Here is a 27,742-nt window from a genome sequence, read left to right on the forward strand (position 1 = left end):
CACTACAGTGCCGTTTTTGCCCCCACTTTTTAGTCATTGTTTATTTGAATTTTTCTTAGAGCCTTGGTAAATTCAGAAACATCATGTATTTACTCTTCCATTACGACCCCAGACATGTGAACACATAGAATACCTGGTTCCAGTGGTGGGTTTGGAAGTGGAGGTGCTGATGTTCGTTTTGCTGATGGTGGTGTGGTTAACAGGTTGTCTCTTCTCACCGATGCTAACAGTGCGAATTTGAGTCATCGGTCCCTGCAAAGGTTTTTAATGTTAAGCGTGACCTAACTCAATAAAAGCACAACCAAATATACAGGTTAAGCCATGCTTAACATCTCATTGGTTACCGGGGTGCTGCTGTAGGGTTGCTAGGCTATTCTTAGTGGTTGTTTACTGGCCTTGTTCACGTTCAAGTCTTTATGACCCGTTTACACTTTGTATTAAAATGCATTATCTGATCACAAGTAGTCAGCGCTAAATACAGGTGTAAATGGGGTCTAAAACGTTTTGTGATCTGATCACATATATCATAGATATATATTTCATATATCCTTTAATGTAAGTCTAAAGTCAAGGCCGTTCCCATGTCTTGAACATTGGGGGGGGGACCAAAAAATATTGAAGGTGGGGGTCATGAGTGTTGAAGTCATAAAAAACAATGGTACTCTTTGGTCCAGACTAAAAATGTTAAATGCAATAAAGGCCCAAAATTTTATCATCTTTGGTTTTAAAATGTATGTTCTTGTTTTTTTTTTTAAGTCCTCACAGTACAAGACAAACACTGTGCCTGCATTGCTAGCAATTCACCTGTTTCAGTCATCTCTTCTTTCTTTTTTGTGCTGTCTCAAAGAAAAGATGAATGTAATTTGAATTTCTTTTCATCACTGATGTATCTGTAAAATGACATGTCTGTGTCAGCTGGCTAGCATAAAGAAAATACACAAAATTATTTACTGCCCTCAAGTTGTCCCTAATTTTTTTCCTCCATGAGAATCTGAACACAAATCTTCATGAATCCTAACACTGCTCTTTTCCATACAAAAACACATTGTATGGAAGTATTGGAAAAGTTAATATTGAAAAAGTAACAGCATATGAACAACATAAAGGTGAGAAAATTAGTGAGTAAAAGGACATTTTCCATTTTAAGGTGAACTACTACTTTAACTGGTGGCTCATTTTTTTTAGCACAGACCTGACAAGGACATCCTCAAAATAAAATCTCTTAAAATTAGACTCATAGGAGATAATTAAATTATTTAGAAAATCTTAAATTTATTGTAAATTATTACCAAATAATATTTGCATTTAAAATATATGACACTGTCCTTGCCAAAACCTAAAAACTCAATGGAAGCCAGAAGTCACAGGTCTAATGTTCACACAATTCGGCCATATCTGATTGTTGAAGGGGACTTGTCCCCCTCAATGTATATTGTGGTTATGGTCCTGTATAAAGTATATTTCTTATCAGCTGTTTTTTTGTCTGCCAGATGTATCGCCGATAGTAAGGACTAAACATGGGCCTGGTTTGGCAAATATTGAATTTAAATAATGTATAATATTATTTAAGGCAGTTACGTAACAGTGATCTATCTTATCTACAGTAAAAAAACATTTTGCATGTATAATTATAGATTGGAGCCTTAAAGGTATAATTCACCTAAAAATGAAAATTCTCTCATCATTTACTCACCCTCATGATATCCGAGGTGTGTATGACCTTCTTTTTTCATCAGAACACATTTGAAGAAAAATAGAAAAATATCTTAGCTCAGTAGGTCCTTAAAATGCAAGTGGATGGTGATTAGACTTTTGAAGCTCTAAAATTCACTGAGAGTTAACATAAATGTAGTCGATAAGACTCCAGCTGTTAATGTCTTGTAAAGTGACACGATCGCTTTTGGTGCGAAAAAGATCAATATATAAGTACTTTTTAACTATAATCCAATGTTTCCTATAAGCTTAGCGAGAGGGCTGAGTTCACATAGTCTCTTGTGTGACGTATTCACGTTGGCATATTATGTTCGGAATCTCCCATTGTTCTCTCGGTTGAGACATCCAAGGTAAGCACACAAACGCTGCTCACATGAAGTACAATTTACAGTTAAAAAAGTACTTACATGTTTATCTTTTTCACACCAAAAGCAATCATATCACTTTAGAAGACATTCATTTAACAGCTGAATGTTTATGCTGACTGTCTGTGATTTTTGGAGCTTCAAAATAGAAATCACCACTTACTGGCATTTTAAGGACCTACTGAGCTTCATGTGTTTCAAATACTATTTTGCTTGAAGTCAAAGTTTATAATGTGCAATTCACCTCAGAGCTGGTTGGTTTGGTTCACTGCTTAGAATGATTTTATGAAGGCTTTTCTGAAATCCCTATTGAAAATATGAATGGAAATAATACCAAAATGGCTGAAAAAGTGGGCAGGCCACTTGTCACTATTGTCTTTCTAAAACTTTTTATAAACAACACACACAACATTATAGACCTATAGAGTATTGATTGATAGATAATATTGTCTAATAACAATATATGCTCGAAACTAGTTTAGATTTAAAGATGTCTTTTTGAAAGGTAAATGAAGTATGCAGTCTCTATCACTGTCAATTTGTAACAGAGGTTTAGTGGCAATTTTCAGTCAAGTGTTTTGCAAAAGAATCTGAAACAGGAAACCAGAAGCCATGCATGTGCAACTTCTGAAAAGACCCCAGCAGACAAAGACAAAAGCGACTCAAAGAACAAAGCTTACAGGATGACTGTGAACTTTATATCAGTAAGATCTGCATAATTTAGAAGGTGACAAACATTGAATGAAGAAAGACAGAAAGAAAGTAATCTCACCAGTGGGCCTTTAAATATGACAGGGGGTGACTGCCAGGATACACTAATCCTGTCCTCACTGTGAGGCAGCTCAGAAGGCATGCTGGGAATGCTGACAGGGTTTGTAGCCTGAAAAACAGTGTGTGTGTGTGTGTGTGTGTGTGTGTGTGTGTGTGTAAGAGGCCATATTAGCAAAGCAACGGAAAGAGAGAAAAAGAGAAAACAGTGTAAAGCACAACCACACCCCATTGATTTTCCCATTAGTAAAGAAGAGATGTCCCAAAAACTAAATCCTGAGAAGGCAGTGGGTGCTTTAGAAATAAGGTTAAAAAGACTGTCAGCAGCAAAGGGAAAATGATCTATTGAACCTGGTCCTGAAATCAGGTCTTTTCCCGACCTCTTAAGTCAAGGGTACATTGCATTAACCTGTTAAACATAAAAATAAATAAATAAAATGGATTCCAGTCATTAAACAGATATATGTGTATGCAGTGGTCTAAGCAGAATATTTAACAGGTCAAATAGATCAATCTTTGCCTGTTTTAGAGATTCCAGAAAGGCATTTGGGAAAAGGATGTTCTAGAAACTCAAAAAAGCCACATAGGAGGTACGACGAGGAATCTGGGCCGCTTTTTTAATCATTAATTGTATTACTTTACTTGATTTTATTACCCAGCTTTATTATTTGCTTAAAGTGGTCATGCCATGAGGAATCAAATGTTCCTTGATCTTTTGACATATAAGAGGACATTGTACTGTAAAAACACACTGCAAGTTTCAAAACTCAAAACTTCCTCACGGCAAAAAGAGCATTTGTTGAAACCAAGCTTCCAAAATGACTATACTTCCTCCACATTGTGATGTCACACTGTGGTAGACATTTGCATCTGACCGCCTCCACAACACATCAACACCTACTTTACCTTATCACTTCTTTAGCCCTGCCCAGTAGCTGTGAGCAGTGAGAGAGCAGGTCAGTCAAGAGCCAATCATAACAGTGGGCATTTATTGTAAAATCTTAAAGGAGAAGCAGCACCAAAACAGAGCATTTCTGACAGAGGGTCAGAATGAGGGTGGAAAATTATCCTGTTTTACAGTTATATGACCATGTTTTTTGTGCAAAAGGGTTACAAATATTTGAAGTGAACCTCAAGGAACAAATTAAAATATTTAAAAAAGGCATGTCATGACCCCTTTAACTAAGTTCATAATTTTTTGGTGAATCAGTACTTGAATCAATACTGTATTTTTTTTATTTATTTTTTTATAAAGCTTTGTTGACTCTGGTCCTGATGGAGAGAGAGGGAGTTTAAATTGAGCGTTCAATTGCATTAATGACTAATTAAGGGTCTTATGTGGGGAATTTGAATGAATATGATGTTTCTGAAGTAAATACACACATGCACCAAACAGAATTATAAAGCCCTGCTGGAGAGAGTCACTGGAGACTTCATCACAAATCAAATATCTCTAAACCATAACATAATATAAGTGTTCCGCTGTTTGCAGATGTAATTAGCCAAACAGAGACTGTGCTTGAGAATGAGTTAGTATTTTATAAGACTGTGACCTGAATTGTTTTCAAGATTAGGGTTAATGTTTGGATAGTTACCTGGTAAGCGTGGTCAGTGCGGATGTGGCACAGCGCCGACGGTGCTGACTGGCTGAGAGGGGTGTGGATAATGTGAGCAGGCTCGGATCGAGGAGCATCACAGGTCAGGACAGGGAAAACAGGGGGCTGCCCGGATGAAGTGGGTGAGGTGGGAGTGAGGTTGGACAGCCCCTCCGAAAGTGTGTCCATGTTCACCTCAATTTCAGAGTAGTAAAAATCCTCTTCACCATCACTGTAGTCAGAGTCTCCATTTCGCCTGAAAATACACACACACAGAAACCTCTAAATATGATATTTTGTGAGAAGTAATATTTTTTATTTATATATAAGTCAATTTAATCAAATTCTCTGTACTGTATAAAAAATAATAAAGTGTCTATATATAAACTGTTAAATATTTATACATCATGGTATTATTCATTGTACTGGCTTTAACTTATGCTGATTTCGATAATCATTGTGTCCACATATTATCAGTTCAACAGCTGTATTACAGTAGCGGTAATGACATTGTTTTCTATTGTGGTAATGGGAATTTGGGAGAAAATGTGCTTTAATTGTCAACAAAATAATGCCACAAAGCAAAAAAATTAAATAAAAATAATAATAATATTTATATATAATTGTGTAACAAAAAATATCAACCTTACATTTCTGGACAGGGTTACAGTACTGAGAATAAGTTTTTCTCTTTCTCTATAACAGTAATGAGAATTTGTGGGAAAATGTGCTTAACTGTTACAAAAATAATGTACATTTTTTTTATTACATTTGTAATAAGTAATATGATCCGGACATATCGTTTTTTCCTTTTTATTTGATTTTATCCCCTTTTCTCCCCAATTCCCACTACTTAGTAGGTCCTCATGGTGTTGCGGTTACTCACATCAATCCGGGTGGTGGAGGATGAGTCTCAGTTGCCTCTGCTTCTGAGACCATCAATCCATGCATCTTATCACGTGGCTCATTGTGCATGACACTGCAGAGACTCACAGCATGTGGAGACTCCTTCTACTCTCCGTGATCCATGCACAGCTTACTACGTGCCTCATTGAGAGCAAGAACCACTAATAGCAACCAAGAGGAGGTTACCCCATGTGACTCTACCCTCCCTAGCAACCGGACCAATTTGGTTCTACAAAAAGGATTTTCGTCATGTAAATAAGAAATATTTCTTGACAGCTTTTGTGAAATTCTCCAATTTAGATAAAAAAAATGCAGTGCAAGGCTAAATATAACTATGCCCAACTGCTCTAGATGACATTAACCACTACTATATACATTTCATATAATATACTGTATATATATATATGTATATATATATATATATATATATATATATATATATATATATATATATTATACTACTATATATTTACTCTGTATTTATACTGAGCATAGCATGAATCCTTATGTATGTGGAATGAATTACCACAAAATAAATTCAGCACGATTAGCAACCAGAAACTTAATCTCTTACAGATCACCAAACAGCCACCAGAGGGCAGCAGTGCCAACATAATTATCAATATTAAATGTGCACGGTAAGGTCAGGTAGCAACAAGAGGCTATAAAAACACTCTTACTACAGCCATCAGAATGCGATTCCCTCTCTGCCTCCTGTTATGGAGTATGTTGCTCAGTAAGGGAACAGTACACTAAAGATGTCCCATCTTTAGAAGCTGGCAATGACAAATTGCACCCTGCAGAGGAATCAACATTTTCACCATTTCAAAATCAGCACAACTTTGCTTTAAACTTCAAGGAATATTCCAGGTTTACACAGAAGTTAATCAGATAACCTTTTCCCACTCATACCTCAGTTTCATAAACAACTTACAAGGGAACTCTATGGGAACTTTAACCTTAAGGTGGCTTCCTAGAATTCCACTGTTTTTAAATGGGAATTAAAAAATATCCTATTTGTCCATCAGTCTCATTTTCCTTTCCTTCCTTCCGTGTTTTCTTGCTTTTAAATAGCCAGCTGGATGAACATTTGGATGGCACACTTGCCCACCTGTTTCTGGTGTGTTTTGTCTGGAGGACAAACATGTCAACCTGTCCCTGGTGTTGGTGTGATTGACACTTACCCCAGGTGGATGGTGCGGATGTGCCGCTGTATCCCTAAGGAGGTGCTGAGGACTTTTTCACAGTTCTTCCACAGACACTTAAACATCACCTTTATGGAGTTCTGGAACAAACAAACAAAACCAGATCTGAAGGAAATACCACTGGTTGAAGGCAGCAAAAGATTGTTGTGAAAGTTGAAGATAAGTTTATATGAAACGCAAACAGTTGTGCAGATTGGATAAGACAGTAATAATGGCAGTAAAGGTGTTTACGCAACGTCAAATCAAGTAAAGGGCAAAATTCTTGTGTCGCTTGGTTTTTGCTTAAATCTTTTATGACCTTATCCTGACAAAGGAAATTCCTGCTTATTAAGCAACATCGGTGTATGATCGTGCATATAAACACGCTCATTGTCAGAATGTGATCAGCAAACATTTTAAAACTTGAATTTTATATTTCTTAACATGTATGGGGGCCTGGGTAGCTCTCAAGTTTGAATCCAGGGCGTGCTGAGTGACTCCAGCCAGGTCTCCTAAACAAACAAATTGGCCCGGTTGCTAGAGAGGGTAGAGTCACATGGGGTAACCTCCTCGTGGTCGCTATAATGTGGTGAGTTGTGCGTGGATGCCGTGGAGAATAGCGTGATAACTCCACACATGCTATGTCTCTGCGGTAACACGCTCAACAAGCCATGTGATAAGATGTGCAGGTTGACAGTCTCAGATGCGGAGGCAACTGAGATCCGTCCACCACCACCCGGATTGAGGCGAATCACAACGTCACTACGACTTAAACTGGGTGCTCTCCTGTGCGTAATCAAACGCATCAAGGTAGACTGATGCTGAGGCAATTGTCATTTGATTTTGTGTGGCAGAATGGCACTTCTAATGGCAGTTTTAATTTTGTTCTGGAGGCTGAACCCAGTGTCAAGCGCCGCATTGCCCTCTACATGACAAGAGTTGCAGAAAGTGTCACAGAGGGGCGATTTTACGAGGTTGCCACGTAAAAAAGAAGGAGGTGTGCACAATAAACATTGAAAACATGTATTTGGAAGAGAGAAAAAAGCTTGCAGTTGCTTTGATAGCAGAAAGGAATAAAATAACTTGTTTATGTTTAGGTCGAAGCGTTTTCTTGGTGAATTTAAATTAGTTCAATTACTCGGGTCTCTGATATTCGTAAAGGAGAAGGCAATATTTAATTGAAATAAATTTTGAGACATTCAATGTCTCTTCACAAATTTGAACCGTTTTTATATGTCTTGTTGCTTAGTACTCTCAAAGACATTATTGGTGAAGCAAAAACTTGTGTGTGAAAAACTCTTTGGTGGAAAGTCACTACATAGATTCAATGTATTCTGCAGCGCTGACGTGAGTCGTGTGAAAGACCCTTAACGTATAGAAATATCACTCACATTTGCACATTAATCATTGCTCTTCACAATCACAAAAGTTACAGATTATGGTTTCAAAGTGGCGAATTTCTTTGAAAGGTGAGTTTGGATCCCTGAAAATATTCTTTTTTTTTTCGTAAATGTTTTTATTTATTTATTTTGTGGAATTTGATAATTTTCCACAGCACACCTGACATTCTTTCACAGCACACTAGTGTTGGGACAGTGGTTGGGAAACACTGGTTTAGTAATAGCTGAGAGGTGTCAATAATGTGAGTAAATTACCACTAGTAGTGCTTGGTAAGACAATTCATCATCATGAATGATACCTCAAATTGTGTGACTTGTTGAGGAGAAGTGTGCTATTGCCAACCTGGTCTCATAGAATGTTATTATTTTGTGCAAAAATGTTTTTAGGTGGCTCGTTGTATGTATTGTGGCATTTTTACTGGTCAAATAATTTCTAGAGCCCTTAAAAACAACTGTATTTCCTTTTATTCTCTTTCACACAAATCAGGAGTAAAAAGGGCAGATTCTCAGTTCATAAACAGTTAGTTTGTGCCCTGTTCCAATCCGCACACTATTCAATCTTATGACATCTAAAAACTTTTAGTATGATATGATATATTTTAACATTTGCATTACATAACCAACTACATTGACAAGCTTGTTTGAGCGCAATAAAATTGCACGGTAGCTCAACTGATAGAGTGTTGAACTTGTGATGCAAAGGACTGGGGTATGAGTCCTGGAAAGCATGCAAGTTGAAACCTAAGGCAAAAGTGTAATTGAAGCACCACAAAATGATGTGGTTTAGTAATTACACTTTTCATCAACATTTGCTTTTAATGAAACTATCACTTAATTTAGGTTTAAGGTTAAATGTAGGGAGGTAGGTTTTAAAACTCGATAGAGAATAAACCTTAATGGAATATTCAAGGTTCAATACAAGTAAAGGTCAATCAGCAGCACTTGTGGCATAATGTTAATCACAACAAAAATCAGTTTAGACTCGTCCCTCCATTTATTTAAAAAAAGCCAATGTGTAAATGTCAGAATTCTCCCTGTTTCAAAAGTAAAGCCACAAGACATAAACAATCAGCATGTAAACATTATATAAGGGTGATAAAATCACTTACTAATCTTTTCGATGTTAAGTACTAGCTTATTTTACAACTTGACGATGTAATATCAACAAACCCTAAAACGATTGTAAAAATGACAATTTAAACAACTTTACAGTTAAAATAATACTTGAGTTTTATCAGAAGAATTCATATAAGTGCTTTTATAAAATTATAAGCTTCACATTTCTGCCTTGAAACCCTCCAAATATGTATTTTTGTGGTAATCAACATTATGCCATGAATGCTGTCGATTGAGACAGCATTTGAGCTTGACTTGTGTTGAACCCGAAATATTCCTTTAAAAACCTCATCTGTTTCGGGAAAATATTGAGCTCGCTTTTAGCGCCACACAGTGGACATTTCATCTTTGAACTGCCGAGATTCGCATAAGGAACCATGTAACATAATTTTGCAAATATTTTGCCACAGTCACATAATTGTCATGAGTTCAGGCTTGCTATTTCTTTTCTAAACGATCAGATGACTGGTGGACAATAAAACGTGCAAAAAAATCCACTAGACTTGCACTGAAGTAAGGACTTGAACTATGGAACTAGAATATCAGAGACTTCAGGGTGGACATCTGACATGGGCCAGTAAGCAAACACCAAGAACATCCCCACCTAGCAACCATACAGCTGCATGCTAAAATCCACTGAGAACACCTTAGCAACAGTATACCATAACATTTAATTTAATATCATATTTGGTAACATAATCTTATAGTTCAGGAGAGAGAGAGCAGCATGACAGAATGACTCAACTGATCAAACAGTGGCCAAGATCATCATCATCATCATCAATATCATCATTATCATTGTAATTATCCACATTCTTTCTGATAAACCCAACATAATTTTAATTTGTGAGAAAAAATTGCACATTAACACTAAAACATGCCTGGACCTGTTCATTGATGCCATTACAGAGAATGAGGGTGTGTGTGTCTCCTACTACACACACACACACACACACACACACACACAACAAAACAAGCAAGTACCTGCAGCTGTTCTCAAGGCTGATAATATTAACACTTACAAGACATTTCCACAGATTACAAAAACCTGAAAATAGTTTCCTGTGCTTTACAAAAAAAACAAACAAACTTTCATTCTTTTTTCTGGTTACTTCATGAATGGATAATTTATATTTTTTCAATTTCTTCAATTTGTTTTTTAAATTGTGACTTCAGAAATGATTTATTTGAATAAATTACTTCTCACCATTTTTCTATTTTTCCATTTTGGTGTCTCGCAATTTGTGCGGTGGGCTGTTCCATTAGCATTTCTGAAATCTTTAAGAATTTTTGAATTTTAAAACTTTTCTCTACTTTGACTTAAATGCACGTTGCAATTTTTGCCAACTACTAACATTAAAAACAGCAACTAACAAAAACAACTATCACTTTCACTAACAAAACCCTGGGGCCGGATTCACAAAATACTCTTGAGAAGCAAATTCTTTTTAACAACCATTTTCTTCTTAAAGGAATATTCCAGGTTAAACACAAGTTAAGCTCAATCCACATGGCGTAATGTTGATTACCACAAAAATAATGTTAACTCGTCCCTCTTCTTTAAATTATCAATATATTCTTACATACTATTTTAATGTAATACTTATACAACCCCAATTCTGAAAAAGTTGTGACAGCATGAAAAATGCTATTAAAAACAAAAAGGAGTGATTTGTAAATTATATTCACACTTTGCTATATTGAAAGCACTACAACTAAACATTATATGATGTTTTACCTTGTGAATGTCATTATTTTTTTTTTTAAATGTACAGTAATTTCAAATCCGATAACTGCAACATGTTCCATAAAAGTTGAGACAGTCGAGTGTTTACCACTGTGAAACATCACCATTTCTTCTAATAACACTTATTAAGTATTTGGGCACTGAAGATACAAGTTTGTTAAGTTTAAAAAGTGGAATTTTCCCCCATTTATCCATTATGTAGGTCTTCAGCTGCACAATTGTACGGGGTCTTCATTGCCGTATGGTGTGCTTCATAATGCACCACACATTCTCGGTTGGAGATGGTCAGGACTGCAGGCAGGCCAATCTAGTACCCGCACTCTCTGCTGACACAACCAGTATGTGGTTTGAAGTTGTTTTGCTGAAAATATCGGGACGTTCCTGAAAAAGACGTGTTGGATGGCAGTATATGCTGCTCCAAATTGTTTACATATCTGTCTGCATTCATGGTGTTCTCACATATGTGTGAATTATCCATGCTATGGGCACAGAAAATCCCCCTGGCCCATACAGACACTGGCCTGGTCTTTGGCCTGGAGAACATAACGTGATCATCATCACCCCTTAATCAGGGCTGATTGTGAACAGTGAATTTCTACAATGGCATCAGTAACTGAAACTATTGATTTTAAATTATGCTACATCCACACCGCTAGGTGTCATTTCCATTCTGTTAGGTTCCATTCTGTTCATTTTCTTGATATTGTGAAAAAATCAAGTTATAATCAATACATTTTAAGTTCCTGAGCTTTAACCAGAGCTATTTCTGAAAGTCTAGTATGCCCCTCTACAAAAATCAACCTTAAATTACAACACAGGCACATTCAGAAATGTAAAGTGTTTAAAAGGTACTGCATAACAGGAATTACCCTTCTATCAAAGCATTAATTAAATTAACTCGACAGCTATTAACCAAACTGACTCACGACTGTTCATTTCCATCTGCCTTTATGAAGAGTTAGCATTCTCGTTTTATATTTCACCCAGCTGCTCAACATTTGGTTTGGATCGGTTCATGGGACAATGATTTTTTCTCTTCCTTATACAGAGAGGTTTTTATTGGCTATAGCAGGACATTTAGGCCCCTGGTGAACTGAAAAATATAAGGAGTAGCCAGCGCTGTTGCTTAAGACAAGCACTAACAGTATGGGACACATCCATCTTACAGAGGAGATGTCATTGTACTCACAGAGAAACACACTGTGGCTTCGCTGATATAAAGAATACATATCAGCCAACAATAAGCCCAAAGTGATTTAATTTGAGCACTATCAGGATGTAAACAACTCCAGGATCTACTATTGGAGGAAATGTAGCCTATTCTTTCCTTAAAAGGCTTCAAATTCAAAAAGACACAAAGTTATATATTCAAAATAAATGCATAATTATTTTTGCAGGTGGCACTGCCTGACTAAAAGACATCCTAGACAAGTATGACTACATCCACATTGATCCAAATGGTCTCTACTCCCACCGGCATTTTCAAAAGTTTCAAAAAGTTGCTTGTCCACACTGAAATGTATGAAAAGCCTTAAATCCCCTTACTGCACGTGTGAGAAACACAAGAAGCGTGGTCTGAAATGCAATTGCCCTTGTTTTCCAACACCGGACAGCAATTCCGGGTAAACTTTCCATCGCCTTTGATGGAATGTTGTACAAAGGGACAATTATCTTTAACAAAGATTTCAAAGTGGATAGCACACACAACAACACTTTGAGGAATTGTTACACACAAAAATAGCTCCATCAAAATAGTCCATATGACTCATGCGCTATATTCCAAGTATTCTGAAATCAAATGTCCATGTCGAGATTCAAAAGTCACGCATTGACTCATTGGTTCTTATATGTACAGTAACCGATCATGATGGTTTTTCAATTCTGGCAAGATTGACAAGATAATCAGTGAATAATGTAGGGATGCTCCAATCAATTGGCCACCGATCAGTATCTGCCGATATTCACGTCCTATGACTCGGTGATCAGTAATTTGGCCGATCGCATAAAACAATTGCTCATGACGCGAAAGACACGCAACTACTTAAAAATTTTAGCCACACTGTCATGGCATCATTGAGTGTGGGCAATACTGACATTGTAATATACAACCAGGCCCGCCCACAGAAATGACTGGGCCCCTGAAAAGGTCCAGTGAATGGGCCCTCCCCAAATCTGCTAAGCTACTCATATCATGCTGGTCTCTCTCTCTCTCACACACACACACACACTAACATACATTTAACAGAGAGACTTGACTCTCAAACGATCTGCACTGTAAACCCGAATAAGTGGGCAAAACTCAAAACATTTAAAGGGGTTGTTGAATATGATTTCACTTTTCTAACTTTAGTTATGATTAGTGTGTAATGTTGCTGTTTGAGCATAAACAACATCTTGAAAATTTGCTCTCACTTGACTGTACTGTAACGTTAGGTCCACGGCCAATTCATCCAACGCATGTTCTCAAATCTTCCTGTTAGACTGACTTCGAGTCGAAGTGTGAATTGAAAGCGCTTCAGACGATTCAGTGCGCGAGGAACTGAACAGATCATTCAAACTGATTCACGAACCGATTTAGACAGATCTGCCAACTTGTTTGATGAAGTCTTTGAACAGAATCGACTCAAAAGAGTGATTCATTTGTGAATTGAGAGTCGCTCATGCCCAGAAAAAAATACAGCTCGCTTGGAATAAACTCATTAAAATTTTCCCCAAAAATCCTCAAGTAAATGTAGGCCTACTTTGTTACTACCCACCTCTGGTTAAATGCAGAACATCTTCGCAATTGGTGGTGGCTCTCTCGCTAATAGCCTCCTGGCTATCGTTAGCCTGACTGGGAGCACTGACAGGTTTCTGAGCTGACTGAAAAAAGTTGGTCAGTCGAATTTTGTTTGGGTCTAAAGCCCTTGCCAGCTCCCTCTTCTTCTTCTCCTTTCTCTTCTGGCACCCTGATTTATTAGCTGGCCCTGGCATACCAACTAAATGTACTACAATATTAAGTTAATTATTTTGTTCTTGTCACTTTTCTGCTGACCGCAAACTGGCGTGAAGCACTGGCGGATTTGACGTTACGCTACGCTTTTAAAAAAAAAATAGCCTGCTCAGACCATTTTCAGGAGAGGGGTGTTTCATTATGACACTGGCTACATTTTACTCAAGCAGCATTAAATAAAATGCATTTTCAACAATTAATGGTGCTTTTTTGGTTCAACATAAAATATGGTAACCTGATATTTAGGATGAACATAATTATTGCTGGACTGCATGGGCCCCCCCCTAGCGGCTGGGCCCCAGAAAACGTTCCCCTTTATCCCCCCTTATGGACGGCCCTGTATACAACAACAAACTTGATTCAGCAGTTAAGAATGATGCAGTGGGTGTAGCACCTGTAGAGTCCAGAAACATCTCTACTTTCCTTTCATCTCTTGCCCTCATTAGAGTGCGTGTGTTCCCCTCATTAGGCAGCAACAAGTGAAAAATTAACTATTAATACAATCATCCAACTAAATGAAAAGGCAGGGAAGGAATTAATAAATATAATAATTCTTTATACAACATTATGATACCATAATATAATGTATTAAATATAATGCAAAAATAAAATAATAATAATAATATATAATAATAATAATTATATGAAATAATGACAATGAATCAATAACCAAAAATGTCACCACATTAAATTGCACCTATGAACTATCAGTTTGTCTTCAGTTTGACACTAAGCATACAATTTTTTATAGGGCTTTCTATCTTAATATAGAGAATATTTTGTTAGCCTATATTTGTTTTAGTCTAATTAAAAAAGCAATTTTAATAAGCCCTAGAACTTTTTTGTCAGCAAATACTACGCAAAGTTATATTACTGGGAAGAGGTACATTCAATGAATTGTGTGCAAAATGCTTACATATAGCCAGTTATGACAGAGATCTTGATAAAAGGTTAAATGATCGGGATCGGTAACGGCTGTAATAATCCAGATTGGAGCATCCCTAAAATAGTTACTTCAATTTTACTGTTCTGCACACAATGCTATCATATGTCTTCAGAAGACTTGGAATATAGAACACAAGCAGATATAATGATTTTTTTCTGGGGTTTTTGTCCTTTTTGGAGCTTCACAGCTGTGGTCACTATTTTGTTTTACAGCATGAGCTCTATAAATATTATGCAAAAACACATCCTTCTGAAAAAAATAACAGCATACGGGTTCAGAAGAAAATGAGGGTGAGTAAATGATGTCAGAATTTAAATTTTTGGGGTAAACTATCCCTTTAAACTCTGATATGACTAAGAAAGTTTGATTGTATTTCTGTCATGTACTTGCCAAATTATTTCTCTGTTCAGTATCTGAAATGGCAAAATCAGTGCATTGTTTAACATTTAGTAAAACAAAATGGGCTGAATAAACACTCGAATCTCATGATAAGATCTTATGACAAGATCCATGTATACAGCATGTTACACTTAAGAGTTTTGTGAAGTTACTTTGTGAATAGGATAGGCTAAAGTGTGTCTGTAATGGAAATCTCCCCATTTCTACACACCTATGCACACATGCTCACACCCTCTGCCACTCCCCATTAAAAAAAGGTGATCGGGTAGAAGGGCTAATGGCTTCCTGACACTGAAACCACATTCACAGTCTGGAGTGATTCCATGCTTGTTAAAAAAATAAAATAAAAAACAGTCAAGAAAAGAAGAGGAGACAATGAAAGTGAGAAAAGTGAAAAAAAAAAAAAAACATTCCATCACTTTGAGGGAAGAGGGTGACAAGACTCATTGTGCCAGAGCCAAGCTGGTATATTTAATGGAGCTCTTAAGTTACTGAATGAGCGTGTAACAATCACTGACTCATTAAAGGTGAAGACTCAGTATGTGGCCTCAAAGTAGCTGCTGGGACTGTACACTTCAGTAAACAGGAACACTGTTTGTAGGTGCTTAGAATGTTTTATAACTAAGAGTTCACACTATGTCAGTATTTGGGTGGCTTGCTTGTACATTTATAGTGTATACGGCTGTGTTTTAAATGGAGGATTTAAGTTCTTTTTAATATACAGTTTGTAACCAGGTGGGATGCGATAAACAACAATTGGTTCAAATCTTTTCCACTGTAATCTGAGATTTCCCCCTAACCAGCCGCAAATGGGACAAGCGGTATTGTTTATAATACTGCACCATCACTCTTAATAGCCCCACCCACTGTGAACGGTTGCTAAGGTGTTAGGTGTGTTTTCTGTACATTGCTATGTGGTTGCTAATGTGACTTTAGTGTTTTTAGTGTGTTGCTATACATTTTCTAAGGTGTGTGTTTTTAGTGCCTTACTATGCGGTTGCTAAGACATTATGAGTGTTATAGTGCATTGTTATGCAGTTGCTAAGATGTAATGAGTGTTTATAGCATTGCTATATGGTTGCTAAGGTGTTATGAGTGTTTTAGAGCATTGCTATCTGGTTGCTAGGGCATTATGAATGTTTCAGTGCATTGCTATACAGTTGCTAAGGTGTTATGAGTGTTTTAGAGCATTGCTACATGGTTGCTAAGGTATTATGAGTGTTTTAGAGCATTGCTATGCGGTTGCTAAGGTGATATGAGTATTTTAGGGCATAGCTATATGGTTGCTAATGTGTTATGAGTGTTTTAGAGCATTTTTATATGGTTGCTAAGGATTTATGAGTGTGCTAGAGCATTGCTATGCGGTTGCTAAGGTGTTATGAGTGTTTTAGTCCACTGGTATACGGTGGCTAAGGTGTTATGGGTGTTTTAGGGCATTGTTATGTGGTTAATAAGGTGTTATGAATGTTTTAGGGCATTGCTATATGGTTGCTAAGGTGTTATGAGTGTTTAAGTCCATTTGTACACAGTTGCTAAGGTGTTAGATATGTATTTAGCACATTGCTATGCAGTTGCTAAGGTGTTCTGAGTGTTTTAGGGCATAGCTATATGGTTGCTAAGGAGTTAAGAGCATTTTAGAGCATTGATATACAGTGGCTAAGGTGTTAAGAGTATTTTAGAGCATTAATATATGGTTGCTGAAGTGCTATGAGTGTTTCAGTGCATTGAAATACGGTTGCAAAGGTGTTGAGTGTTTTAGTCCATTGGTACATAGTTGCTAAGGTGTTATATATAATTTTAGCACATTGCTATGCAGTTGCTAAGGTGTTATGAGTAATTTAGGGCATTGCTATATGGTAGCTAAGGTGTTATGAGTGTTTTAGAGCATTGCTATGTGGTTGCTTAGGTGTTATGAGTAATTTAGGGCATTGCTATATGGTAGCTAAGGTGTTACGAGTGTTTTAGTCCACTGGTATACGGTTGCTAAGGTGTTAGTTGTGTTTTTAGTGCATTGCTATGTGGTTGCTAAGGTGTTATGAGAGTTTTAGAGCATTACTATATGGTTGCTAAGGTGTTATGAGTGTTTTAAATCATTGCTTTACGGTTGCTAAGGTGTTATGGGTGTTTTAGGCCATTGCTATGTGGTTGCTATAGTGTTATGCGTGTTTTAGAGCATTTTTAAATGGTTGCTAAGGAGTTATGTGTGTCCTAGAGCATTGCTATGTGGTTGCTAAGGTGTTATGAGTGTTTAAGTCCACTGGTATAAGGTTGCTAAGGTGTTAGTTGTGTTTTAGAGCATTGCTATATGGTTGCGAAGATGTTATGAGTGTTTTAGATAATTGCTATAGGGTTGCTAAGGTGTTATGGGTGTTTTAGGGCATTGCTATATGGTTGCTAAAGTGTTATGAGGGTTTTAGGGCATTGCTATATGGTTGCTAAGGCATTATGAGTATTTTAGAGCATTGCTATACAGTTGCAAAGGTTATATGAGAGTATTAGAACATTGCTATGTAGTTGCTATAGTGCTATGAGTGTTTTAGAGCATTTTTATATGGCTGATAAGGTGTTATGAGTGTTTTAGATAATTGCTATATGGTTGCTAATGTGTTATGGGTGTTTTAGAGCATTGTTACAGTATATGGTTGCAAATGTTATGAATAATTTAGATAATTGCTATGTGGTTGCTAAGGTGTTATGAGTGTTTTAGAGCATTATTATATGGTTGCTAAGGTGTTAAGATAATTTTAGAGCATTGCTATATGGTTGCTAAGGTGTTATGAGTGTTTTAGAGCATTGCTATAGGGTTGCTAAGGTGTTATGAGTGTTTTAGAGCATTGCTATGTGGCTGCTAAGGTGTTATGAGTGTTTTGGAGCATCGCTATCTGGTTGCTAAAGTGTTGAGTGTTTTAGTCCATTGCTATATGGTTGAAAACGTGTTATGAGTGTTTTAGAGCATTGCTATGTAGTTGCTAAGGTTAAATTAGTGTTTATAGCACATTGTTATATGGTTGCTAAGGTATAATGAGTCTTTTTAGTGCATTGCTTTTTTTTTAAATTGTATGAGTGTTTTTAGTGCATTTCTATGCGGTTGCTAAGGTATAATAAGTGTTTTTAGTGCATTACTTTTGTAAAAATTGTATGAGTGTTTGAATGCATTGCTATACAGCTGCTAAGGAGTTTGGTGTGTTTCATTGCATTTCAATGTGGTTGCTAAGGTGTTGAGTGTTTTAGTCCATTGGTATATGGTTGCTAAGGTGGTTTTTTTTTTGCAATTCTATGTGGTTGCAGAGTTGTTATGAGTGTTTTTTCCTGCATAGCTATGCAGTTACTAAGGTTAAATGAGTGCTTTTAGAGCATTGCTATGTAGTTGCTAAGACTAAATGAGTGTTTTTAGCGTATTGTTATGCGGTTGCTAAGGTGTAATGAATGTTTTTAGTGCATTGCTTTTGTAACAATGTTATGAGTGTTTTTAGTGCATTACTATGTGGTTGCAAGGTATAACAAGTATTTTTAATGAATTGCTTTTGTAAAGCTGTTATGAATGTTTTAATGCACTGCTATGTGGTTGCTAAGGTATAACAAGTGTTTTTTGTGCATTGCTATGTGGTTCCTAAGGTTAAATAAGTGTTTTTAGTGCACTGCTATGCGGTTGCTAAGGTATAACGAGTATTTTTAGTGCATTGGTCTGCGGTTGCTAAGGTATTTTTAGTGCATCGATTTTGTAAAAATGTTATGAGTGTTTTAATTTTTTTTTTTTTTAATAGAATGAAAAAAAAAAAAAAAAGTTATTTTTTTTTCAATAACATTTGAAGTCACTGAAATAAGGTCATATAACATTTGTCCACAATACTTTTGAGAACTGGATCTTGTAGCCTAGAGTTTTTGCTATAAAATGATGTGAAAACCACTCTGATCACTCATTCATGCAAAACAATATAGTAATTTAACTTTTGTAAGACAATTTTAGTGTTGAAAGGTAATATGCGAGGAGGCGTGAATGATCATGAATATGGATTGTAATTCACACATGAGAGACAAAGACCCCTCCCCTGGGCCTATCAATGAAGGATAGAGAATGAATGTGAGGAGACTTTATGATCCAAATCAAGTTTTAAGTTAAAATAATTAATCTGACTATATATTTTCTTTACATAAAGACTTTACTTAATTTTAGACCTACACTACCATTAAAAGAAGTCTCTTCTGCTCACCAAGACTGCATTTATTTGATCCAAATTACAGAAACAACACTGATATTCTGAACTCTTTTTACAATTTAAAAGAACAGTTTTTCTATTTAAATATATTGTAAAATGCAATTTGTGATCAAAGCTGAATTTTCAGCATCATTACTGCAGTCTTCAGTGTCACATGATCCTTCAGAAATCATCATAATATGCTGATTTTCTAATATGGGAATATTTAAAGTGCATTTTAGTAATTTAACCCCAACACATATTTGCAAGCACAAGCTTTGTTGTAGGGCCGCAATCATCGATTACGTCGACTATGAAAATACGTCGACACGAATGAAATGCGTCGACGCGTCACATTCATTATTTACGTTTAAATATCGAGTAATGGCGGCTTCTGCTCCAGCTCATGGTGAAAATGACAATCTGGCTTTATCACATAGCTGACTATCACATAAAGCCAGACCACGATCATCCAAAGTATGGGAATACTTTAAACTACAGCCGAACAGAAAAGTGCTTTGTTCACTATGCAAAGCGGAAATGTCATACCATGGCAGCACAACTGCTATGAACGAGCATCTTAAAAGGAAACATCCTGTGACTCTGCGAACTCAAAACGACGAGCCAGCTGGGTAAGTAGTAGGCTTTATTACAGTGAGTTTTTGGAGTTGTTTTTGCGGTCATACCTTCTTTTTTCAGCTATTATAGCTTGTGTGCTAGTTAATAGTGTTAATTACTAACGGTGCAGATGTAATTTATTGGCCCATTCGGCGACAATAAAATGGACTTTCATTTATAACTTCAACTTAAATCTGTCAACGAAGCCTTCAGTGCATTTAAATTGCCCGTTTTTAAAAGTTGTGTATGCACATGTAGACTAGAGACGTGCACTCCCGCGGACCCAACACAACAGAGTGCGGCGCTGGATCTGATGGCCGAGAAGCGGCACGGGCGGTAATGTACTCGTGTGTGTGCTGGTTATGGGAGAATAAAACGATTCACGGGACTCCGCAAAATAGAAATCTATAAATTGAACATCTCAAAACAAATAAATTGTCATTCATCTGTTGTACAAAAGCAACAAGAACAACTAAAACAAAATAGATAGACCCTGGCCTGTAAATCGTTTCTATGTATAACATGTTTGCAGCGTTTAACAATGTAGCCAATCACAGACATATGTGTTGATTTCTTGAACGCAATGGCCAATCAGAAGCATTTAAGATGGAATCTCCTCACCGCTCAAAATGGACTTTTTGTTCAGTGCTGAATTCTGCATACTGGCAAATCGATATAATGAAAGATTCATTGTGCAGTCAGTTTCATTGATAATAACAGAGATGTCCGCTTTTTAGGAATTATTAAGGGAGAAATCCGTCCCGCGCATGTCTCTAATGTAGACTTTAAAAACAAACAATAACGTTATATTTACATATTAACAGTAGCCTAGGCTGTAATCTAGTGTATTTATTTATTTATTGTTTATTTGAATAGGGACAGATACAAAAACATTTTCAGAAAATGAATTAATAAAAGTTTGAAATACTAATGTAGAAGTTGTACTTATTATTTATTGGAAAGTTTGCCAATGGATAAATCGGCTAATCCCAAAAATATGCATTAGATTAATCAGAAAAATAATCATTAGATTAGTCGACTAATCGAAGAAATAATCGATAGATTAATCAACAACAAAAATAATCGTTAGATGCAGCCCTACTTTGTTGATGATAATGAAGCATTATAAACACTAGATAAAATATAATCTAAACATTCATATTATTTTTATATCATATTACATATCATATTTATATTATACAGCATACAATTTAATACCTGCTTCAGCCGAAACAGCATTTAAATGTAACTAAAACTTGCTTATTAGGACATATTTCAAATGTCAATACTCTGAATCCTGGCTGGCAAGTCTGGAAACAGTCCCACTAGTAAAATATGTACATGTTTATATAAAATAGCATGTCAGCTAATGAAAACTAAATAACTTACTCGTCTGAAATTGTATCCTCGGCTGGATCAATTCTCTATTCAAAATACAAATGTTCATCGGAGTCCCGCTCTTCTGAGGAAAATGTTAACTCTTCCACATTAGCGTATGAATGGCGCGCTCTGCTGGTGGGTGTGATCGCATTACAGATCATTAGATAGACCAGTAAATACTGTACATCACTTTGTTTCAAACAGATTACATTGCAGGAGAATATTTGTTTTAAATTTGAATTGTTTTATTAAAAAGTAGACATTTTAAGCTTTCTTTAGACATATGTTTCATGTTTGTGTGATAAATATTCACGGAGTTTCAGCTTATTTTTGTGACGTGTTTCTGAAATATGCTCGTGAACACAAGAGACTGCTGAAAGCACACCCTTTTTATTTTCTTTATTTTACAAAAGCACAAGATTTTGTTGTTATTGTGAGGTACACAAATAAAAGTACACCCTTTATAGTCTCTAATGATGTCTTACACTTATCTGTACACTTATCTTTGGGCAATTGCCTACTAGCCCAAAATTGCCCATTCCCAAGTTTCTAAGACATTCTTGCTCATAGATATGACTTGGGTCACTTCTTCAATCTACGTTTGTGGCATTTTTGGCCTTTTTTATCTGCCGGGTGAAAATGGTTTTGAACCTTAAGTATAAACAACAGTAGAATTGTTTGCCTCAGCAAGCACCACTAACTCCCTCTAAACAAAAACCCTTGCCCAATCCTTGATGTGTCAAACTGTGCATATTATTTTGAAATAAAATTCCACACTGTTACCAAGGTCCAATAAATCAATGAAATCCACTTTAACACATGCCATGACCTGTCCCCCTACCTTTCGTTTACGTGGGATGGGGTCCTCAAACAGGAAGTGTGTACTATCTGTTTCCTCAATGTTGTCATCACTCTGGGAGGAAAGCAGGAAACTCTTGCCAGCCTCGTTGGAGAGGGGCGGGGATGGCGTGGAGGGTACTGATTGATCACTGGCGTCCCAGCTCCAGTTCCCACTGGTGGAGCTGCTATAGCTGGCCGACAGGCTCTCCTTCCAGCCCTTACTAGCCAGCTCTGCACCTGAACACATAAAACATGATTTAAATAGGAGAAGACATTTGACAAATAGCCATGCCCTATAGTTCTATTACTTAGCCTGTTACTTACAGTGCATGCACTCTTTAGATTTTAAAGCTGAAATGTGTAATTTTTGTTCCAAAAACGTTATCAAATGGAATTACAATACTAATGACTTTTCAAACAGGTTTCCCCAAGACTCCCCGCATTTGCCATTGGTCGGGCAAACAGATGATCTCTCCCTAAACTCATGCTATTGGTTGAGCAATGTTGCTGTGTCTGTTTGGTTGGGATACTTAAACAAACAGAGCAATGTTTTGATAACCCCCAGAATGCTCTCCAGTGTTTACCTTTTTTTCCCTCAGAGGAAACAACCTATGAATGACTTATTGTTGTATTTGCATATTTTAGCTGGGATAGTAGTATACAGTAAACAGGGCTTAAAGTGAAAAAAAAATGCAATGTTTTGCAGAGACGGACTTATCTTCAAATGGAACCATTTATTTTTAAGTATTACGGCTGTATCTTAATGGAATCTTTTTATAAATGAAGGCCAGTATCACTGATATTTTATTTAGTATACTAAATTTTAGGGTTATAAAATAGTCCGCAATGCATAAATTATAAATTAAATTCGATTAATCCTTATTAAAGCTACAAGCGTTCTTTAGTCAAAGAGTAGTTAGTAGTTTTCTCTGTTCCCTTTGTTCTTTGGTTAACTTTACTGACAGACAGAATTAATGGCTACTGTCACTTTAAGATCTACAGCTGGTGACAGGATCTCACGCGTCTCATTCTCTCACTACTCTTTACTTCCATTTAAGATTTTATTTAACTCATTTAAAGTTAATAATGATTGATTCTTGTGAGGATACTCGACAAAACGGACATTTTGGCATAAATGTGTGTGTTATTGTTCGTTCAAGCGCGAAAGAGAATTCGATACTGGTTCGCGACTTTTTGTGCCTCGTGTGTGTGTGTGTGTGTGTGTGTGTGTGTGTGTGTGAGGAGGACATTTACTGAAGTGCGTTCTCTTTTGTCTTGTCGCACATTAATAGTTTAAAGCATTTGGTGGACAAACTAATAACTAATAAGAGCTAAAGAATGACAAAGAACGGATGCAGCGTTAATTGTGTTAAATATTTTAAAACATTAAAGCTGGACAAAAAAAAAAAGAAATCGCATACGTTAACGTTGACAGCACTAAAGGTGCGTACACACTGCAACGTTACTTGTCATACATTGCTGACAGAAAATAAAGCGGTCTGAAGTTACCTAGCAGCAGTGTATGTTAATGTTAGCTCAGTCAACGTAAGGCTAACATCAAAAGGTGTAGACAGAAAATATGATTATGCTGACCTGAGCTAATTTACGAAATCAACTAACTCACATCTCCTTTCTTTTCATCCATGATGACATTAAGTCACCTAATGTTGTTTCTGGAGTTCTGCGCTCCATGCTTTCACCGACGACGCTTAACGTGAGGTATGGATCTCAATCACACTGTTGCCAGGACCCGCCCTGCTCTGCTTCTGATAGGCTTGTGACGTTAGTTAGAGCTGCGCTCCTCTCATATGATTGGTAGGTGAAATCAATTGACTCGAAAATATTAAACCGCATTCAAGTTCCCAGTTTCAAATGCAGCCGCTGGTATGCGCACTCATAATGGAAGTGGCGCACTCGTTTTTCCAGCGCGTCCGCGCCGAAAGTGCGTCCGACTGTAATTTGCAGCCTGATTAATAAATTTTGCCTGCGCCGGAGGCCGGACCTGCCCTCAAGCCGGAAATCCGGCCCCCGGCCGGAATACTTTAAGCCCTGAGTAAAATATATAACAAAATACACACAAAAAGTGAATTTTTTTTTTAATATAAACAAAGCATTAAATAGGGATAGTTCACCCTAAAATTAAGTCTCTCATCATTTACTCACCCTCATGCCATCCCAGACTTTCATTCTACTGCAGAACTCAAATGAAGATTTTTAGAAGAATATCTCAGCGCTGTAGGTCCATACAATGCAAGTGAATGGGTGCCAAAATTTTGACACTCCAAAAAGCCACTAAAGTCAGCATAAAAGTAATCCATAAGTCTCCAGTGTTTTAATCCATATCTTCTTAAGCGATATGATGGGTGTGGGTGAAAAACAGATCAATACTTAAGTCCTTTTTTGCTATAAACCTTCCCTGCCCAGTAGGGGGTGATATGCAAGAAGAATGTGAATCACCAAAAATTAAAGAAGAAGAATGTGAAAGTTAAAGTGGAGACTGACTGAGCAGGGAGGAAAATATATAGTAAAAATATTACTTAAAATATTTATCAGTTTTTCACCCACACCCTCATTTCAATTCTGAAGACATTGATTTAACCACTGGAGTCATATGGATTACTTTTATGCTGAATTTTGTGATATTTGGAGCTTCAAAATGTTGGCACATATTCACTTGAAATATACATGGACCAAAAGTGCTGAAAAATTAGAAAATTTGTTCTGCAGAAGAAAGAAAAGTCATACACATCTGGGACGGCATGAGGGTGAGAAAATTATGAGAGAATTTTTATTTGTGGGTGAACTATCACTTTTCATACCAAGTTGGAATTTTCAGCATGAAAAGCTTGTGCAACGTGATTTTAAAACGAAACAACGTATCTCCAAAAAACTCCACCAGAGTATAAAATATCATATTGCCATGCTTGTTTTGTTAATTAGAGGTCCATTTCAAAGACATCATTCAGGTATCCTTTGTTTCAGGGAATGTCAAGCTCAGATTGGTGCAAGTAGTGTTCAAGACAAAAACTGTTTAAATAGTTGCTTTAAGTTCAAACGTTAAGGCTGTGTAAACACAGGCTACAGATACAACATAAAACAATGTAAAGCTAGGTTAAGCATCAGGATAAGCTACACTGTCCAGCTGTCATTAAGCAATGCATGCCTCTAAACACAAACTTAAACATCTAAGTCACTCAGCTTAGATATGTCACACATCCATGAGCAACTGTACATGCTTCTTCATGCTTCTTTGACCCCAAACATTAAAACCAACTCCATTCCATGACCCTTGACCTTTAAGAATTAGGGTCTGGGTTCTTCCAGCCTGTGTGCACTTGCCATACAGCAGATGCTTTTCATTTAAAGCAATTTACAGTACACTAATTACAAGAACAGAGCCCTGGAGTAACATGGTTTAGGAGTGTCTGGCTCAAGGGCCAAATAGTGATAGGAAAAATTTGCCACTTAAGTAGCCTTATATTTTCTTCATGAGTCTGAACCTGCAGCTTTTCAGATAGTAGCCCAGATCCTTAACCTCTGAGAATCCCCTCGTGGCCGGCCCCGGCGCAGAGCAACCTGCAGGACGGCGACGCCCTCCGCCTCACGGCCGGCCACCAAGAATCCCAAGAAGGCTTCAAAGCGCCCCTGAGACAGACAGCCCAGGGCTCAGGAAACTGCCCTATGGGAGCTGGTAAGCAGTCCACTCCCTCCCCTGCTGGAGGGGCGGGTGGAGAATCCTTATTTTATTGTGAATTTCATTTCGCCGCACACCCAACGAGCTGCGGTACCCACATTTAAAAAAAAAAAAAGAGCAGTTTCCTCAGCCCCTGGGCTCTATTTCAGGTCTCCCTGGCCGTCACGACCGCCAGCCACCGGTTCTCTTTGGCAGGTACATCGCCCTGGAACCGGACTTCCCGCTTCCACACGCCCAGCCGTGACACAAGCCCGCCAAATGGAAAACCTCCTCTCCCTTCCCAGGCTGTTCCGGGATCGGTCACAAGGAGCCAGGAAAGTGCTTCGATGTCTCTAGACTCAGCACTTTGGGCTCCGCCCCGCCGCGAGGCCCCGCCCGCTGGTATGTCTGATGCTGTAGTCCCCTTGGTCCCTCTCGAACGGAGCTTGAGGGCATGGCTCGCTCTCCCCAAACCATTACGTTGGTTGATCAGGACCGTCCGACTCTGCTATGCGATTCAGTTCGCCAGGTTCAACGGCGTCCGCTCCACCATGGTGAGAGGCGAGAACGCTGCTGCCTTGCGTGCGGAAATTGTCACGCAGGCTTGTTGCCACCTTTTCAGTCCCTGGTCAGACCTAGCGTTCCTACGGGCAGGAGTTCCCCTCGGCCAGGTCCCCAGGCACGTCGTGGTCATGACAGATGCCTCCCAACGGGGCTGGGGCACCGTATGCAATGGGCACTCAGTCGCCGGCCCTTGGACTGGTCCGTGACTGCATTGGCACATCAATTCCCTTGAGTTGCTGGCAGTACTACTTGCCCTGAGGAGGCTATTACCATCGATCCGGGGCAAGCACGTGTTGCTCCGGATGGACAACACAGCTACGGTAGCGTATATCAACCGCCAAGGCGGCCTATGCTCTCGCCGTATGTCACAACTTGCCCGCAGTCTCCTCCTTTGGAATCAGCATCGGCTCAAGTCGTTGCGAGCCACTCATATCCCGGCCCACCTCAACAGCACAGCAGACGCGCATTGGCCTTTTCTCAAGATCAGAGATGTCTGGGATCCGCAGGAGCGACCCCTAGTGTCAACTCACCGACACAACGTCTCGTTCCCTCCATCAGGGAACAGAGGTTATGTCAGTAACCGAGACATTTTCTATTATTGTGGTATCTGTTTCAGATAACCCCACCTCGATCTAGCCATTATCACGGCGCTACCATGCAAAGGCCGATGTCAGCTCTGTGGAAATATTTGAAAGCAATACCACCGCTCCCTATAAGCATACTACACAGTCTTAGTAGGGCATCAACTCCCTAGGGGGGCACCATCTTACCCAAGGAGGGCACCAGATAGTCCACCGGGTGCCCTTCCTCGCGCGTTATACATTGTTCAAGGAAGCGAAAGCAGTTGTGGAACACAGACGATCGCTTCACGCTCATATCACGCAAACGCGACAATCCTCTTGACTACTGGGGCATGAACAAAGATCTCTTTCCATTGCTTGTGCGGATTGCAAGCAGGTATTTATCTGCCCCAAGCACCAGCACAGAGAGAGAGACTATTCAGTGCAGCAACTTTTGTTCTTGAAGAGAAACTTGCCACTTTTACTTAAATAGAAAGCAGTCCAATTTGCTATGTGTATAGCAATTACATAAAAATGTGTTTAGCCCTGCAAAACTTTGTTCTTCACTTGAGGCTACATCTGTCGTTTACAGTTTGAGGTGGGTTTTAGTCCTATTACGGCTGTTTTGCACTATTGTTTTGCACAATAATTTTATATTAAAGTGGAAATACGTTTACTTAAACAGAATAGAGGCCCTCTGACGTTCTGTGTTTTGCCTTTTGTTTTCATTAAAATGACTGTGTAGCATATTTAAACTTTTTGTATTTGCAAGATGCTAGC

At 37.9% G+C, this 27,742-nt stretch overlaps 1 protein-coding gene across 2 annotated transcripts in view; it reads right to left on the reverse strand.

Moving 5' to 3' along the window:
• The window catches only part of LOC127628517 (zinc finger protein 704-like), an 88,121-nt gene that overhangs the window by 6,521 nt on the left and 53,858 nt on the right, over positions 1-27,742 (reverse strand). The window contains exons 4-8 of one of the 2 annotated variants that reach the window (XM_052105312.1): positions 22,167-22,402; positions 6,532-6,632; positions 4,442-4,697; positions 2,851-2,958; positions 134-252 (exon numbers count right to left, since the gene is read on the reverse strand). In XM_052105312.1, coding sequence (XP_051961272.1) covers positions 134-252; positions 2,851-2,958; positions 4,442-4,697; positions 6,532-6,632; positions 22,167-22,402 — 820 coding nt within the window. The remainder of the gene's footprint in view (positions 1-133; positions 253-2,850; positions 2,959-4,441; positions 4,698-6,531; positions 6,633-22,166; positions 22,403-27,742) is intronic. The other variant, XM_052105313.1, reaches the window with a different exon arrangement.

This window comes from Xyrauchen texanus, chromosome 35 (genome assembly GCF_025860055.1).
Source record: "Xyrauchen texanus isolate HMW12.3.18 chromosome 35, RBS_HiC_50CHRs, whole genome shotgun sequence".
Taxonomy (NCBI): domain Eukaryota; kingdom Metazoa; phylum Chordata; class Actinopteri; order Cypriniformes; family Catostomidae; genus Xyrauchen; species Xyrauchen texanus.